Source organism: Hyaena hyaena, unplaced genomic scaffold (assembly GCF_003009895.1).
Source record: "Hyaena hyaena isolate Hyena2069 unplaced genomic scaffold, ASM300989v1 scaffold_56, whole genome shotgun sequence".
NCBI classification, from domain to species: domain Eukaryota; kingdom Metazoa; phylum Chordata; class Mammalia; order Carnivora; family Hyaenidae; genus Hyaena; species Hyaena hyaena.
Window position 1 is genome coordinate 695,768 of NW_024080688.1, and position 15,991 is coordinate 711,758.

The window sequence follows — 15,991 nt, forward strand, 5'->3', positions numbered from 1 at the left end:
CACTACACACAGAAAGTAGAAGCTGCCATCCCTTAAGGTAGGGCCCAGAAACTGTCATAATGTCCTCTCCACTGTATTCAACTGTTCAAGCAATCACAGGGCCCAGATTTAAGGGGCAGGGACCAGACTCCGCCTCTGCGTGGGAAGAGTCTCACAGATGTTGTCACAGCACCCTGGGCCTCATCTCCCGTTACTGCCACCCCCCCCCCCCCATTGGACTGGAGCCACGTGGACCTCCCGGAGCGTGTCAGCTATGTCCCCACTGCAGGGAACCGCTTCTCTCCTCCCCCTGCTGATTTGAGCAGGGCCCGGCTGCTCATCGAATGGTCCCCGGCCTCTCTCAGCAGCTCTAAGCCTTCTCTCTGCAGCCAGAGGGCTCCTTCTAAACACACACATTAGTCTCCTCCCTGGCACCCCACCGCCCCCAAGAGAAAGTCTACCTTTCCTCGTCTGCCCCAACCCTCCCCCCTCACCCCTACCTCACGCTCCTCTCAGAGCCAAAACCCCCTCCCGCCGCCGCACCGTCCAGCCCCACCTCACATGCTGGGTCCTCTGCCTGCAGCGTCCTTTCCCTCAGCTGTCTCCTGCTTGTCCTGAAGACCAAAAGCTGCCTCCTCCAGGAAGCAGTTCCAGGTCTCAGGCTGGGTTTAACACCCTTCCCGTGCCTCCACAGGCCCCTACCTGCCTTGGACCCTTGACGTTGTGCAACCGGTCTCCTTGCAGGGCAGGAGTTCCGATGTGGGCCTGAGCCACAGACGGCCAAATCCCTGGACCTCAGCCTCTCCCCACACCGATTTGTGAGGGAAAAAAGCCTTTATTGATAAATAGGTTACAATGAAATAAATAGAGTGAAGGTGTGTTGGGGAATAAAAACTCCAGCAGAATTTCAGCCTTTTTCCACCCCAGCTCTAGCTTTCAGCTTCTGTTTTCTTACTGGCCAATTTGGACGACGAGGCCTTGGTGGGCATGCCCGGCCTTCTAGGGCCCTTGGGGGCCTCTGTCCTCCTGACCAGGGGTGCGGACGCGGTCTTAGACCCACCGGCCCCAGGAAGAGCAGCAGCCTTGGCCCCACGGGCCACAACTTCCTTCAGGACCTTGTTTTCTTTCTTTTTGGCCGATGGCGCAGCAGTATTCTTGTCCTATGAGAACGCAAACCAGGAGCAAGACGAGAGTTGGGCAGGGTTCACACAGAGCTCAGAACCCACGAGAATAGGGCTGAGATCCCAGCTCCCAGTGGCTTTAGACAAGGGACCCCACCCCGCTAAGCCTGTCTCTTACTTGTGCACGGGGGTGGTGGTCCTCAGAGCACTGGGGGGCCGGGCAGAAGTACAACAGTACCTGTCCTTTGTACAAAAGTCAGCCCCTGCCCCACCGTCCCCTCCAGGGGCTCGGGGGGAGAGGAGGGATGCCCAGACCAGGAAAGTCACGCGGGCACCTACCTGGGGGACCGTGGATTTTGAACTCCAGCTCCCAGCTTTCATTTTCCCGTGGGCCTCGCCATCTGTCAGAGAGGGAGGGAGGGCGTGTGGGAAGGACCCTTTCAGGAGGAGCTGCCGTGGGCAGGACGCTGCAGGGGCCCCAGCCCGCACTCTGACGCATACAGAACATGGGACCTGGGGCCAGGGGCGTGGCCGAGGTACTCTAGCCTGCAAACTAGCGACGACAGCATCTCTTGAGGGATGGGGTGGGGGGGTGAGGGAACGAGGGAAGACCATCTCTCGCCCTCAGCAAGGCAGCCGGGGGACACCCCCTGCTCTGCACTCACCCACAATGAAAACCCCTGACAGGTCTTTATTGGCCTCTAGTCTTTAGCCTGTCTTCCACAGGGCGGCTGTGATAGTTTTTTTTTTTTTTTTTTTTTTAAGATACCCTGGGGGCGCCTGGGGGGCCCAGTCAGTTTAAGTGTCTGACTTCAGCTCAGATCACGATATCCTGGTTCGTGGGTTCGAGCCCTGCATCGGGCTCTGTGCTGACAGCGTAGAGCCCAGAACCTGCTTCAGATTCTGTGTCTCCCTCTCTCTCTGTCCCTCCCCTGCTGGCGTTCTGTCTCTGTTTAAAACACGTTTTTTAAAATAAGCAAATAAATAAATTCATTAAAAATACTCTGTACCCTAGCTGTTCCCCATTCAAGTCCTTCCATGGCTCTCCATTGCCCTCTGGGCACAGTCCACACTCCCAGCCGCCCTTCACGTGCTCCCCATTCTGCTCCTCACACAGCACACAGAACTATACACACTTCCTCAAAAGCTCTACCTTCTCCATGCCTCTGGGCCTTTGCACAGCCTGTTGTCCTCCCTTGGACACCTCCTCCAGGAAGCTTCCCCTGATTCCTCTTAGAGGAGTCAGGCTCCTCCTCTCTCTGGGTTCTCCTTTCCCTAAGCCTACCCTCCACAGCTACCATGGGTTCTCCAACTCTCCCAGTGAAGGCAAGCACTCGAGGCACACTTACTAGACAAGGAATCCCCTCCGCAGAGCAGGTCTCTCCCTCCATCCTACCTCCCATCCAATGGCTGCCACAAATCCCTATCCCCAGGCCCTCCTCGCAGCCCACTCACATACCTACCTTGGTTGCTCCTTCTGCCTGTGACCTTTGACTTTCCTCTCGGGCCAGTGGCGCTGGGAAGGGCCTGTGTAGCCTTGTCTGGCTGTTGGGAGGCCTTCTTGGCCTCACTCAGTTTTGCCTCCTGGTCTTTGGTCTGGCTGCCCTTCTTGGGAGCCTTCTCCTTGGCTGGTTTGGTAGGACCCATCATCGCCTCTCTTGCCTTCCTGAGTCCCTTTTTCATCTCGCCCGAGTTGGGGGTGTCCTTCTTTGCCTCCCTTGGTTTCTTGTGACCCTTCTCCTTGGCCTCACCGGGTCTCCTGGTGGCTGTCATGGTGGAGGTCTTCCTGGGTTGGACTTTTCTTTTGTGCTTGGGAACTAACTGGTAGAGGAGAGGACAGGGTGGAATGAGAGCAGGGGTTCTTGGGGTCTCACCCCTACAGCCCACGTGTGGCTCAGAGAGGAAGGCCTGGTTCCAAAAGAGGGAGGGGGCAGAGAAGGCGGAGAGCACAGAGAGCAGATGCATGACCACCTCCCAAACGCCTCAAGCCAAAGACACGTTCTATCCCTGTATTGCCGTTCGAGGGAGGGGTGTTGCCACTTAGGAGCTGGGGGACCGGAGTCTTCTCCCCTCCTGCGCAGGCGGCCATCAGGAGAGCACAGGCAGGCTCCCTACCCTGTGCCTGCAAGTCTCAAAGCCAGGCTCCCGGGAGGAAATCGCCCAGCGCCCATGACCCCCAGGCCTCTGAGATGCTAACTTACGAATCTCCAATGACCTCCGAACCCACACACTTTCCCCATGCGCTGGGGCTCCGACTGCTTCCCGTCCCCCACCTCGCGCCTCACACCTCCGTGCCTCCCTGCCTCTTCCAAATTTCTCCCCCTTGGGTGGACCTTCCAAGTCCTTGATAACTCAGTTTGTAACTTCCTGTGCAACTCAGCCTAGTCTTGTCTTCTCCCACTGGCCTCCGTCTTCCCATCTTTACAATGGGGACTTCAGGGAGTGAGCGAGCAGCAGGCAGATGGGAGGGCCCTTGGCAAACAGGTGGTCTCTGTCCTTCTAGAGGTCGCCTCTAAGGACACTGCTCCCTCTGCCCCCCAAATCTTATGGCTCCTCATTACCATGAAGACCAGAAACAAATCGCCTCCCGGCACACACACATTCCTAACTACGTGACACACCAGACTCCCTTCCCTGCCTCCCCTCCCTCAGCCCACTTTCCTGACTGGCTCCCAGGCCCTGCAGCCTAGCCCAGCCACCTGTACCCACAGTGCCCCTTGCTAGCTCCCCTTCCCCACACCCTATGCACCTGGCCTTGGCATGGCTTGTGTCCAAGCTCTGACCTCCACTCGAGAGTTCTATGAGGGACTTCCTGTCCTCAGCCACCCACAGTGACTGGGACATGGTAGGCTGAGGATATTCCAGTGTTCCAGTTACTGTTAGAGCAACTGCCACGTGCTGGGGCCCAGCAATGACAAGACAGACCCCACGTCTGGGTCCCTGAGGTTTTCCTGGTGGCAGCTGATGGGCACCATCCTGGGGCTCGATTTTGTGCCAAATCTGCCCTCAGCTCTGGGTGTGCCTGGACGGCTCCCCTCCAGGACCTTTGAAAGAGGTGAGGGCCCAGGGAGGTGCCAGCCCTGGTTTGGAGGCCTGGGGGTTTGAGCCAGTGAGCGTGGGGAACACACCCGACAGTGACCATCCGGAGCCCATGGCTGGGTGTCCCTTGTCCGTGGTGAAGAATTCCAGGAAGGGGCTGTGGGCACCAAGGACCCAGAAAGTAACAGCTGAGATGGCCCCTGGCCACCGAACACACCTGCCGGGGGACGAAGGTGGACGCAGCGGGGCACTGAGGCCCTGCGGGGGTCTCAGATGGGGCGCAGCCCTAGCCTTCCTGGAGGAGGAGGAACCTCTGAGAAGACACAGGAGAGACACGAAGAGAAGACAGGAGGCTGAAGGCCTCTGGGCAGGGGGAGGCCAGGAAGGAGGCGGCGGGACCGAAGCACCCCCGGGGGCCTCCCTTAGCCCCAACCCCGGCCCCAGAAGGCTCACTTTGAAGCTGCCAGTGGCCCCCCTGGCCTTGGAGTTGGCGGGCCTGACCAGGAGGCCGCGGTGCATGCCGGTGGCCAGGGCCTGCTTCAGCAGGTACTTGAGCCGTAGGACGTCCACCGTCGGGTACTTCTGCAGGATGAAAACCTTGATGGCCGCCACCGAGGTGCCCCGGCGCTGCTCTCCGGCCTGCAGCGCCTCCAGAACCATGCGCAGCACAGGAGGGTGACGGCGTGGCCCTCGGACGCCACTACGGCTCGGGCCTGCGGGTGGACAGCCAGGCGTCACCCTGGCCGGGCCACCCTCGGTCCCAGTCAGCAACACACGGGCCTGGCAGGGCGCCCCCAGCCCCCAGGCGGGCCCCACAGTGGGTAGGCAAGGGGCCTGGGGGTCACACACAGCCCCCTAGTCGGCATTAGTACCCGCCAGCCGGTGAGGCTCGAGAACAGGGCACGCTACTTGTCAGGACATGGTCTCCCCATGACGGGCGCTGGGCTGGGCACACACCAGGGGCTCCGTGAGGATTCACGGGAGGAATTCGTCCTTTTAGAAATCAGAATCTGTCAGGTCAGTTGTCTAAATCTAACTACCAGTTTACAGGAAATCCAGGGGCTCTGTGAGAGGGCCCCAGAGAGGAAACCAGCAAGCCCAGGCTGTGAGGAGCAATCCGGGACACACAGCCTGGGCTCTTCTACAAATAAACAAGGAGGAAAAGAAAAAGCGGGAAGGCTCTTGGGATGCAAGAGAGTGAAGAGCTCTTTCAGCCAAATGCAATGTGGGATCCTTTGCTCAAACTCAGAACAGGACTTAAAGGCTCCAACTGGGGAAAAAATTGCAATTAGATAAATGTGAACATTGGAAATATTTGGGGATATTAAGGATGATATTTTTCAGGTTTGCTGATGGCATTGCAATTACTTTCTAAGAGGCTTTTATCTTTTAAAGGTAAATACTGAAGGCAGCAGAAGCAAAAATAAACTATTGAGACTACATTAAATTAAAAAGCTTTGCACAGTGAAGGATACATCACAAAATGAGAAGGCAGCCTACTGGAAGGGAGAAGATATTTGCCAGTGATATGCCTGGTAAGGGGTTAATATCCAAAATATATAAAGAATTCCCACAACTCACTAACAAAGAAACCCCCAATTTGATTAAAAAACGGCAGAGAATTTGAACAGACCTTTTCTCCAATGATCTACAAATGGCCAACATGAAAAGATGCTCAACATCACTGATCATCAGGGAAATGCAAATCAAAACCACAGTGAGACAGCACCTCACACTGGTCAGAATGGCTAAAATTAAAGATAAGTGTTGGCAAAGATGTGGAGAAAAAGAAACTACCACACACTGCTGTCGGGAATGCAAACTGGTGCAGCCACTATGGAAAACAGTATGGAGGTTCCTCAAAAGTTATTCCACCTATGTGTCTAAAGAAAACAAAAACACTAGTTCAGAAAGATACATGCATCCCTATGTTCATTGTAGCATTATTTACAATAGTCAAGATATGGAAGCAACCCACTTCCATGATTAGACAACGGATTCAAGAAGATACAGTATATAGATACAGTGGAATATTACTCAGCCCTGATCTTGTCATTTGCAACAACATAGATGGACCTAGAAGGTATTACACTAAGTGAAAGAAGTCAGAGAATGATAAAGACTGTATTAATTCACTTACATGTGGAATATAAAAAAATGAACCAGCAAAACAAAATGGAAACAGATTCACATACAGAGAACAAACTGGTGGTTGCCAGAGAGGAGTAGGGAAATGGATGAAACAGGTGAAGGGGATTAAGAGGCACAGACTGCCAGTTATGGAATAAATAAATCATGGGGATCTAATGTGCAGCATAGAAAATATGGTCAATAATACTGTAATAACTTTGCATGGTGACAGAGGATAATTACATGTCTCATGGTAAGCACTTCATAATGCATATAATAGTTTACACACCTATAACGAATAGATTATATCAATTAAAAATTGTTTTAAAAAAAACTCGAGATAAATGCTGGACTATTTACAGAGGAAATGGTAAGCCTGGCATTTGCTTTGAAATAACACAGTAGGTGAAGCGATGGAGTAGCCATGAACTGGTGAGTGTCAAAGCCGGAGATGTGCACGTAGGGATGGGAGTGGGGTGGGTGGTGGGTGGGAGCCTCTCTACCACTCCGTCTACTTTTGCATGCATTTGAAAGTTTTCATAAATACAAAGCTCTAAGAGAATTCCACTTCTAGGTACGTATACTCCAGAGAAATGAAAAGGTATGCTCAAATGCTCAGATTTGTACACAAATGTTCTTAACGACATTATTCACAATAGCCAAAAAGTAGTAACAATCCAAATGTCCATAAATAAATGAACTGGATAAACAGAGCACAGTATGAACCATAAAGTAGAATATTATCCGGCCAAAAGGAGGAATGAAGTACTTCCTCGGAAACATGTTGGGTGCAAGAATCCAGCCACAAAGAGTCACCTATTATAGGATTTCATGTATAGGAAATGTCCCGAATGAGACAATCACAAGACAGAAAGCAATTAGATAAAACCCCAGGGACTGGGGTTGGTGGGTGGGGAGGGGCAGAACTGTGATGGGCACAGGTTTTCTTTTTAAGGGCATTAAAATATTCTAGAATTGCCCGTGGAGAGGAGCACACGGCAGTGAATATACTAACAGACACTGTACCCTTTAAATGGGTGAATTGTATGTTACATGAATTATGGAGATATCTCAGTTGGCTGCTATATTTTAAGCTGCAAAAGAAAATAGGATCCTTGAAGCTGTCAGTCACAGTAAGGTGCATAAAACTGGTTTAAATATGAAACTTGATTTAAATGTGATTAGAAATGTTGGTTTCTGATCAATTTGCAAAAATTAAAGACTTTTTAAAGGGAATCAATTAGTTAAACACACACACACACATATATATAAAATTATATATATAATATGATATAATATATATATAATTTTATATATATATAATTTTCCCCCAAACACATTTCGAAGTAGGGAAAAAAAAAGTAACCCACCCAGAGACTCATCTCAAGTACAGGTAGAGACCTAATCCAATTCAACTACTGCTGCCTCCTGGCCAGGAAGAGCTCAGTGTCTGGGAATATTCACTTTGGGGCCAAAGCTCGTGAATGGGCCTGGTCAGCCACACGCAGGACGTTGGGAGTTTTACTCTCCTCTCCTGGCTTCAGTCTTCCCATCTGTATAGTGGGGATAGAGTCTCTAAGGAAGTCGGCACCCTCCCAGCTACAGGGTCCTCCAGCCTGGCCCGTGGGGAGTGTTCTAACCCCTCCTCGGCCTCCCCCGAACCAGGCCCTGTCCTAGGGAGCCTGAGTCTCCTCTCTCCCCAGTCCCTGAGGCTGAATTCAGTTCCTCATTATGCATCATTCAGGGCCTGCTGGGTCTTGGGATGACCAGAAGTCACAGCTTCCCCAACCTCGCCCTCCATCTCCTCTCTCCCAGGAATGACCCCCACCATACCTACCCAGACACACAAGCAAGAACCTGGAGGGCATCCTGCACCTCCCCTCCCCTTCACCCCCACACCCCTCCACCCCTTCCTTGTGAGCTTCTCCCTCCGCCACCCCGAGGGCCCCAGCCTTCTTCCCACTCTTCCTCATATCCCTCACCTCCCCATTGCCTTCAGTGTAAGGGCCCAAGGCCCTGGCTGAGGCCCTGGAGGCTCCCCCTTCCTGTGATGCCACTTCCCTCGACCAGAGGAGGGCTTGCGACTCCCTGGTGCTCCCCAGCCGCCTCGCCTCTGGGCCTTTGCCCATGCTCTTCCTCCTGCCTGGTTAGCCTTCATCCCCTGCAGTCGCCAGGTAGCTCTCGCATCAAGGCCCACAGAGCACCATGATTTATACACCGCCCTGATTTCCCAAGCCGGGACGAGCAACTCTGCACCTGCACTCCGCCCTCCAACTTTACCTCTGAAGGAGCATTTACTACACTCAGACTCTTCCCCTGCTTCACCCTCTCGTCCTGGGTGAGGTGTAACCCTCCTTCAGGGTCACCTCTTCCAGGAAGCCTTCCTTGATCTCCCAGAGTGGGACGGCAACTCCTCTGGGCTCCTACAGCCCTCTGTATTCCTGGTGTTAAGGCTCAGGCCCTATGATCAGACGGCATCTGTCAGTGAGGCAGTCTTGCCCATCAGACTCGGAGCTCCCGGAGGGAATGAACCTATTTATATCCAGAGAACCCCTAAGGCGTTGTTTGTTGATTGAAAATTGGGATGCAGCCCTAAATTCAAGGCCCAGGCTTGCATCAAATGCACGGTCCCTCTAGCTAGCTGCCCTGCAGCCTCAGCCTGGCCGCAGGCCCTCCCCACCGGCAGGAAACGGGCTCCAGCTGGGAGGCTGCCACTCTGCCCGCCCTCCCGCCCTCCTGGGAGTTGGGTCAGCGTCAGCCCCCAGGCCGTGCCCGGCTCCCTGGGGCAGCAGTCCCTGCGCCCCACGAGCAGGTGAAAACTCCATCGGCTTCCAGGGTGGGCGCCGGGGCCAGGGGAGGGGGCAGGGCGGCGCGAGGGGGGTCCAGGACGTCCAGGGCACTCGGGCTCAGACAGCTGCCTCCCTCTGCCTACCTGGCTTTTCAGAGTCAGACAACCCAGATGACCCCGCTGTGGAGGTCAAGGATGCGGAGGAGGTTGAGGTGTCACTGGAGGCAATGCTCCCGGGAGCCATTGCGCCGGTAGATGCGAACACAGGTGCAGGTAGCTGGAGCCCTCCCCAGGCATGAGGCTGCCGGCCCGGCCCGATCCCCTTATGTATCCGAAGCCCGGCCCCACCACTCCAATTAGCCCCTGATTGGGCTGGGAGGCTCTGAGCTGCTGATGGCGGCCTGCCTCGGGTGCCGAAGCCCCAGCTCGGCCACCCACTCCTGTGTGACCTCGGGCGAGTCCACTGACGTCTCTGGGTCTCAGGTCCTGTGACAAAATGCTGGGTGCTGAGGTGCTTGATCCCTCTTGCACGCCCTGCCCCCACAGGGCCTGGAGATGCTGATGGGGAACTGGGCGCACCTGGGGCGGGGCCGCGGCCACTGAGCCTCCCATCCCACCTGCGCAGGGCCGCTCTCGTTTCGGGCCACCGCTGGGAGCCAGCGCTCAAGGAGTGGCAGCTGGAGGCTGGCAGGTGGGGTTTGCCTGGAGCTGCCACCCCCAAATCAACCTGTGGCTTCCTTTCGTCTTGTTTTGTTTTATAAGAAGGAATTTTTAAGAGACGGAAGGGGAATTTTTAAATAAAATTGCCTAACGAAAGTCTCCACAAACAAGGCCAACCATTGGTAAAATGGACAAAGAATACGAACAGGCAATTCACCAGAAAGGCTGATAATAAACACAAGAGAATATTCTCGACCTCCTTGGCATTCAGGAAAGTTCAAGCTGAAACATGATGAGATACTAGCTCCTCATCAAATGGACTCAAATTGAAGGCAGTGTAGGCAAGAATGCAGGGAGCCTAGCCCTCAGTGTCTCTGCTAAGAGTGTAAATTGGGGTGCAGTCTGCTTTGGAAAGGTATTCCCTTGAGCTCAGCAATTGTGCTTCTCTGTCCTAGAAGTGCAGTAGTCAGAAAATAAACAATTGCTACGTTATTTAGAAAAGAAAAAAGAAAAGAGAGAACTAACTTCCAAATGAATCACTGGAGGCTTGGCTGAACTACTCCCTTCTGCAGAAAACTCTGCAGCCATTTGAAACGATGAGGTGAATTAAAACAAGGATGATGTGGTATTTCACACCTGGTAGAATGACAGATACTTAAATTAGACCTATCGATGCTGGGTGTCCAGCACGTGAAGAAACACATAGCCGCAGGGAGAGTAAGCTGGGAGCCACTCTAGAAAGCAATGCAGTTACATTGAACATAACTAAAGATACATTCACACCTACCCATGGCACTCTGGGTAGAAATCTGAGAGAAACCCTTACATCAATAGATAAAGATGCTTGCTGCAATTCCACCAAAATTTCAAAACAACCTAACTACCCACCAGGAGAAAAGCAGACAAATAAACAGTGGTCTAGTCACATGGAGTAGTATACAGCAGTGAAAATGAACGAGCCACAGGGACGCTTGGCTGGCTCAGTCAGTGGAGCATGCAACTCGTGATCTCAGGGCTGTGAGTTTGAGCTCAACGTTGGGCGCAGAGATAGAAAGAAGGTAAGAAGAAAATGAATGAATGAATGAACGAACGAACCGAATGTGTCTGTCGAATATGCTCTGCCTTTCTGAGAAGAGAGAATTTGTGCGAGTGTGTGCAAGTATATGTGTGTGTGAATGTGCACATAAGTGAAGGCACAGAAGAAGGTCTGAAAGGACTCACTCCAAAGTGACAGCATTGGTTACCTCTGAGGAGGGTGTAGGATTTGAAGGGGACAAGTTTAAAACAAACTTGTTTTGGGGCGCCTGGGTGGCTTAGTCGGTTAAGCGTCCGACTTTCGCTTAGGTCACGATCTCGCGGTTCGTGGGTTCGAGCCCCGCATCGGGCTCTGTGCTGACTGCCGGCTCAGAGCCTGGAGCCTGTTTCAATCTGTGACTCCCTCTCTCTCTGACCCTCCCCTGCTCATGCTGTCTCTCTCTCTCTCTCCTAGAAATAAAAATAAAACATTAAAAAAAATAATACAAAAAAAAATAAAAAAAAATAAAACAAACTTGTTTTATTTTTCATTCTTCCTTCCTTCCTTTATTGTTGGGATTTTCCCAGGAACTCTCCAGCACCAGAGTCTGGATTGAGGGAGGTGGTGGCCATGAAAGTGTTCTAAAGTGAAATCAGATATCACTCCTCCCTTGCCTAGCACCCTTCATAGCTCCCCACTGTCCATGAGTAGAGGCTTGACCTCTTTCATCCTGCTTATGGAGCCCCTTTCTCCTTGCAGCCCCACAGTCCAACCTCTGTGGCTCTTGGAATGGGCTAGATGTTGAGAGCTGGGCTTTCTCCTGTTTCCTTTGTGTGTGTGTGTGTGTGTGTGTGTGTGTGTGTGTGTGTGTGTGTGTTAGATGGATGTAAAAATGCCCCAAATTTGTCACCCCTGCCCATTGCCATGTCCATTTGCGTGCAACTTTTCAGCTCCTCTCACACTCTTTAAATCTGCGCTGGCCTTGTGACTTGCTTTGACCAATAGTATGTGGTGGAAGTGAGGCCATGCCAGTCCTAATCCCATGTGTACAAGCCCTGGCTAGCCCCCTGGAGCTCAGAGGCTCACGGCTCAGTCACTGCTGTCACTGAGCCCACAGCTGGCCAAATAGCCAAACCTCCAGTTGACCACAGATGCTTTAATGAGCCCAGCAGAGATCAACCAAGCTGAGTCCAGGTCAGCAGGACCACCTGGCTGACCCAGAGTCACAAACAACAATGGTGTGTGTTGTTTTAAGCCATGAGGTTTGGGGGTTGTTTGTCATGCAGCATAAGCTAACTGATACACTGTCTAGAAGGCCCTTCTTTACCCCTGCCTACCTTTTCTGGACTGTTTCCCACTCATCCTTTTGGCCTCAATGTAGCTTGGAAAAGCCCTCGTTGACCCCATAGGAGGTTAGGGTCCTCCCCTCTGGCTCCAGCAGCCCCTGGGACCTCTATCTAGCACCCTAACTTAGCACTCTCCCACACTAGCCCCTGAGCTCTGAAGGGCCACGGGGGTAGGCAGGACTGTGTCTGGCTTGTTCTGGTGGTATCCCTGGTGCAGAGCACGGTGCCTGGCACACAGGGGCTGCTCAGCACCCACTGCTGCGGAACCCTGGTGCCAGAGCCCAGCCTGGCTGCGTGAAGGGAGGCCTGAGAACCATCTCCAGGAACCACGTTAGAGCAGGAGGCGAGATGAGGCGAAGAGGCACACGGTGCTGGCTCCAACAGGGGCAGCAATTTTGATCGCATTGTGGGGAATTTCCAAGAATTGAGAAATAGAGAAAGACTTGGAGAGATAAACCTTCCCACGAGCCTCATGTGAAACCCTACTCCCAGGCTGTGCCAGAATGGAGTTTTGCATTTGGAGGGGAAGAAGTTCTAAAATGCACTGCAGATCTAAAAATTCTTCTAGAGGATTGCCTTTTTACAGGGAAGTGATAAGTGTGAGGATCAGATGCGGGAGGGAGGGCGGGCTGCTCGGTGTACTTATCTGATGCCCACTGAGGCCTGTGTGGAATTTAAGTTTCTGCTGACCCAACTGTTTTACCATCTTTGAACGTCCAGTGGGGGCCTCCTACATGTGAACTTTCTCAAAGGTCTGAAGATTACGTCTTAAACTTTCTGCGGCAGTGACAGGGTGTCTTTGTGTAACTCTAGCGCCTGTAGCCTCAGGACATTTGTGACATTAGTCACCAAATGCATAGAGAGCAGGGTGGATATGGTAATAGCTGCCATGTTCTATATCCATGTATGTACTTTATATTCACTATTTTGTTGATACACGAAGACGCTAACGTTCAGAGAGGACCTGTACTCAATCGTCCTGAGTCCAGACCCTCGGCTGCAATTTGGAAGCCCTCTGTGTTAGTGAAGAAACCAGCTCTAACTCCAAAATAACTGTGGCTTAAACAAGAAACTATCAAGTCATTCTTTCGTGAGACTCTTCAAGTGCAAGTTGCACAGGACCGAAAGGCAGCATAGGGGACCCCACCCATCTCCTTCTTGCCTCATGCTGTGCTGTTCTCTGCCCACAGACTCCACCTCATGATACAAGACAGCTGCTGCAGCTCCGGTCATCATGACCACATTCCAGCCATCAGACAGGAAAGAAGAGAAGTGAAGGATGCCTCCATTCTCTGAAATGCACAACCCAGAACTTCATATACTTCTGAGTATACTCCACTGGCCAGACCTTAATGTCACACCACTGCAGACGCAAGGGAAACTGGAAGATGCCGCCCTGCCCTGGGAAGCTTGGTGCCCATCTGGAATTGGAGTGATATTACTAAAAGGAAGAAAGGGAATGAATATGGGGGGCAGTTGTCACTTGCTTCCCCCTTTCCTGAGGCCCCTCCATTACTTTAATTTCTTGACTCCCACCAAGGACTCTATCTCCTACCAGTGCAGGTTCCTTTGAACCTGCTTCACATCTCTGGGAAGGACACTCACATTTATTGTGTCTACTGTGCAATTTTTATAGCAACAATCTTGTTACTCTCTATGGACAATTCTACCAACTGAGATGAGTCTCCTCTTTCAAGTGCAGAGGCCTGAGACCTAGGAAGGTTCAGGGACATGGTGTGAGGTTGTGGGGCTGAGAAGGGCACTGCTGTCTCTCTGGGGTCGCCCTGGGACATCAGGGGTGCAGGTGTCTACTCCCATCAGCTTTGCTGTCTCTGTGGTGGCCCGGGGCTGCGAGGCTTGGTTCATGCTCTCTCCTCCCAGAGGCGAGATCAGGGGTGAGAGAGCTCTGTGTTCCGAGGCTGCCCAGGCCACAGCCCAGAGACGTGCTATCTCCAACCCATCTCTGGGTCCCCAGCGCATCCTGGCCCGGGGTCAGCTTCCTAAGATCAGGTTGACAGTGGACATGATTGCATACAAGAGGCATTCCAGAAACCTGGAGATGAGGTGGGTAACACCCTCAACCCAACTTAAGTCAGCACCGCTTTGCTGACAAATGTGGCAAATGTCCCCAAGTGCCTGTCAAATCAGTTATAAATCAAGGAGGGAAAGAGGATTTCCCCTCTACCAGGAAATAAAAAACAGAGACTTCTGGTTTGAGAGTTAATTTTTTTTTCTCTGAATATGAGGCTGAAACAAGGATACCACTCAGAATAAGGGGACTGAGGTGGGTACGTGAGGAAACAGGGCTGCCTGCAAAGCAAGTATGTCCCCCCCACAGCCCTGCTGGCCCAGCACATCAGAAATGGAGAGTGAGACGTCTGGGACCAGCCATGGGAAGCTTCTCCCCCGTGTCCCCGGTGTGGGAGGGAGGCCTGGGGTAGCTGGACATCACCCACTAGAGGCCAGCCCCTCGGGGCCACTGCTGGTTCTGCCCACCCTGTCTCTGGGCCTCTTCCTTCTGGTAACAACACCCCCCATGAATCCTCTGGGCTCCTTCCAGTCCCCACCCTCACTCAGACCATTTGGTTTACGTAGGGTCTGCAGGGGTGATCAGGTGACCCAGCCCTGGCCAATCAGAGGCTAAATCCCCATCCCAGCCTGGTGATAGGCTTAGGGACAATCAGGTGACTCAAGCTGGGCCAATCAGAGGATGAATCCCCATTTTAACCTGGTGACAGGATTAGGGGTGGTCAGGTGACCCAGACCTGGCCAATGAGAGCCCTGCCTGCCCAGGACCTTTGCTGGAACCCTCAGGAAAAGAAGCTCACTTTCTGCAAGGCTAGCTGAGCTTGGGACTGCTGGTAGCCCCTTCTGAAGCCAACACAGAGAAAACTATAATCAGAGGGGGAGACACAGAAGTCCAGTAACATCTGAGCACATGCATCCAGCTGTGCCTGAAGCCCTGGGATTTTTGTTTTGGGGACCCCATTATTTCCCCTTTCTGGTGCAGCCCTATTTAGATTTCCTGCCCTTTGCAGCCAAAGAAATCTGACTGACATCACCTAGGGAGGCAGAGTAGATCACCTCGAGGGGCAACAGTAGAGATCCCAGCTATTACCTGCTCCAGCCCCCCACCCCCTCGTGGCACTGGCGAGCATCTGTCTCAGGCTCCAGCCACCCTTTCCCACCTTGGAGGCTGAGGGTAACTCTGGGGACTCTATCTCCATCCTTGCTCCCCTCACAGATGGTGTTCTTGGTAAGGCCAGCTCTGAGCTGAGGCCCAGTAACGTCAGAGGTCTCCCACTGGCTACGGTGCGCCAGGAAGCAGGCTGGCCGCGTGAAGTCTGCAGTCCCCTCAAGCTCAGTTTCAGACTCCCTCTTGCAGAGAAGGAGACTCAGAGAGATGGCAAGGCTTGGTTGCAGTTTCACAGCTCACCCCGGTTTCCGTGACTCCAAAGTTGGGGCTTTTCTCATTCCCGGGCATGCTCCCTCCACCCCACACCCCCAGGGGCGTCAGCCGGTTGCCCAGACCCAGCATCCCAGGGTTAGGGATCAGGCAGAAATTGCTGTCCAGTTTCAATCAATCCTGCAGATAAAGAGGTTGAGAGCAACAAAAATACCACCACCATTAACACCAGGCATAGGAGCTGAGCTTTTAATGCCCCGATTTGCCTGGTGTCCAGGCAGACCTGGGGGGAGCTAGAGCTTCCGGTCGTGGTTATGGAGGAGGCGCAGTTATACAGGCAGCACAACTCTGACGCCCCAGAGTTCCCACCGGCTTTGCAGCAAGGACTCTCCAGAATGGAGAATGGACTGCAGCTAAACACAGGCTCACACGGCGAGGGAGCTTGATTCTGGGATCTGTGAACATCCCCAGAGAAGATGGGCCCATCTGAATTTCCCACTTTTTGTT

General features: G+C 52.9%; 1 protein-coding gene across 1 annotated transcript; it reads right to left on the minus strand.

The window, feature by feature from the left end:
- Positions 1 to 908: 908 nt before the first annotated feature.
- LOC120231286 (histone H1.8) lies at positions 909 to 9,301 on the minus strand. The gene is made up of 5 exons (XM_039231299.1): positions 9,202 to 9,301; positions 4,593 to 4,852; positions 2,564 to 2,921; positions 1,440 to 1,501; positions 909 to 1,139 (listed from the first exon to the last, which is right to left on the minus strand). Exons 1-5 carry the CDS (start codon positions 9,299 to 9,301, stop codon positions 909 to 911), a joined length of 1,011 nt encoding a protein of 336 aa, XP_039087230.1.
- Between the last annotated feature and the right edge of the window lie 6,690 nt (positions 9,302 to 15,991).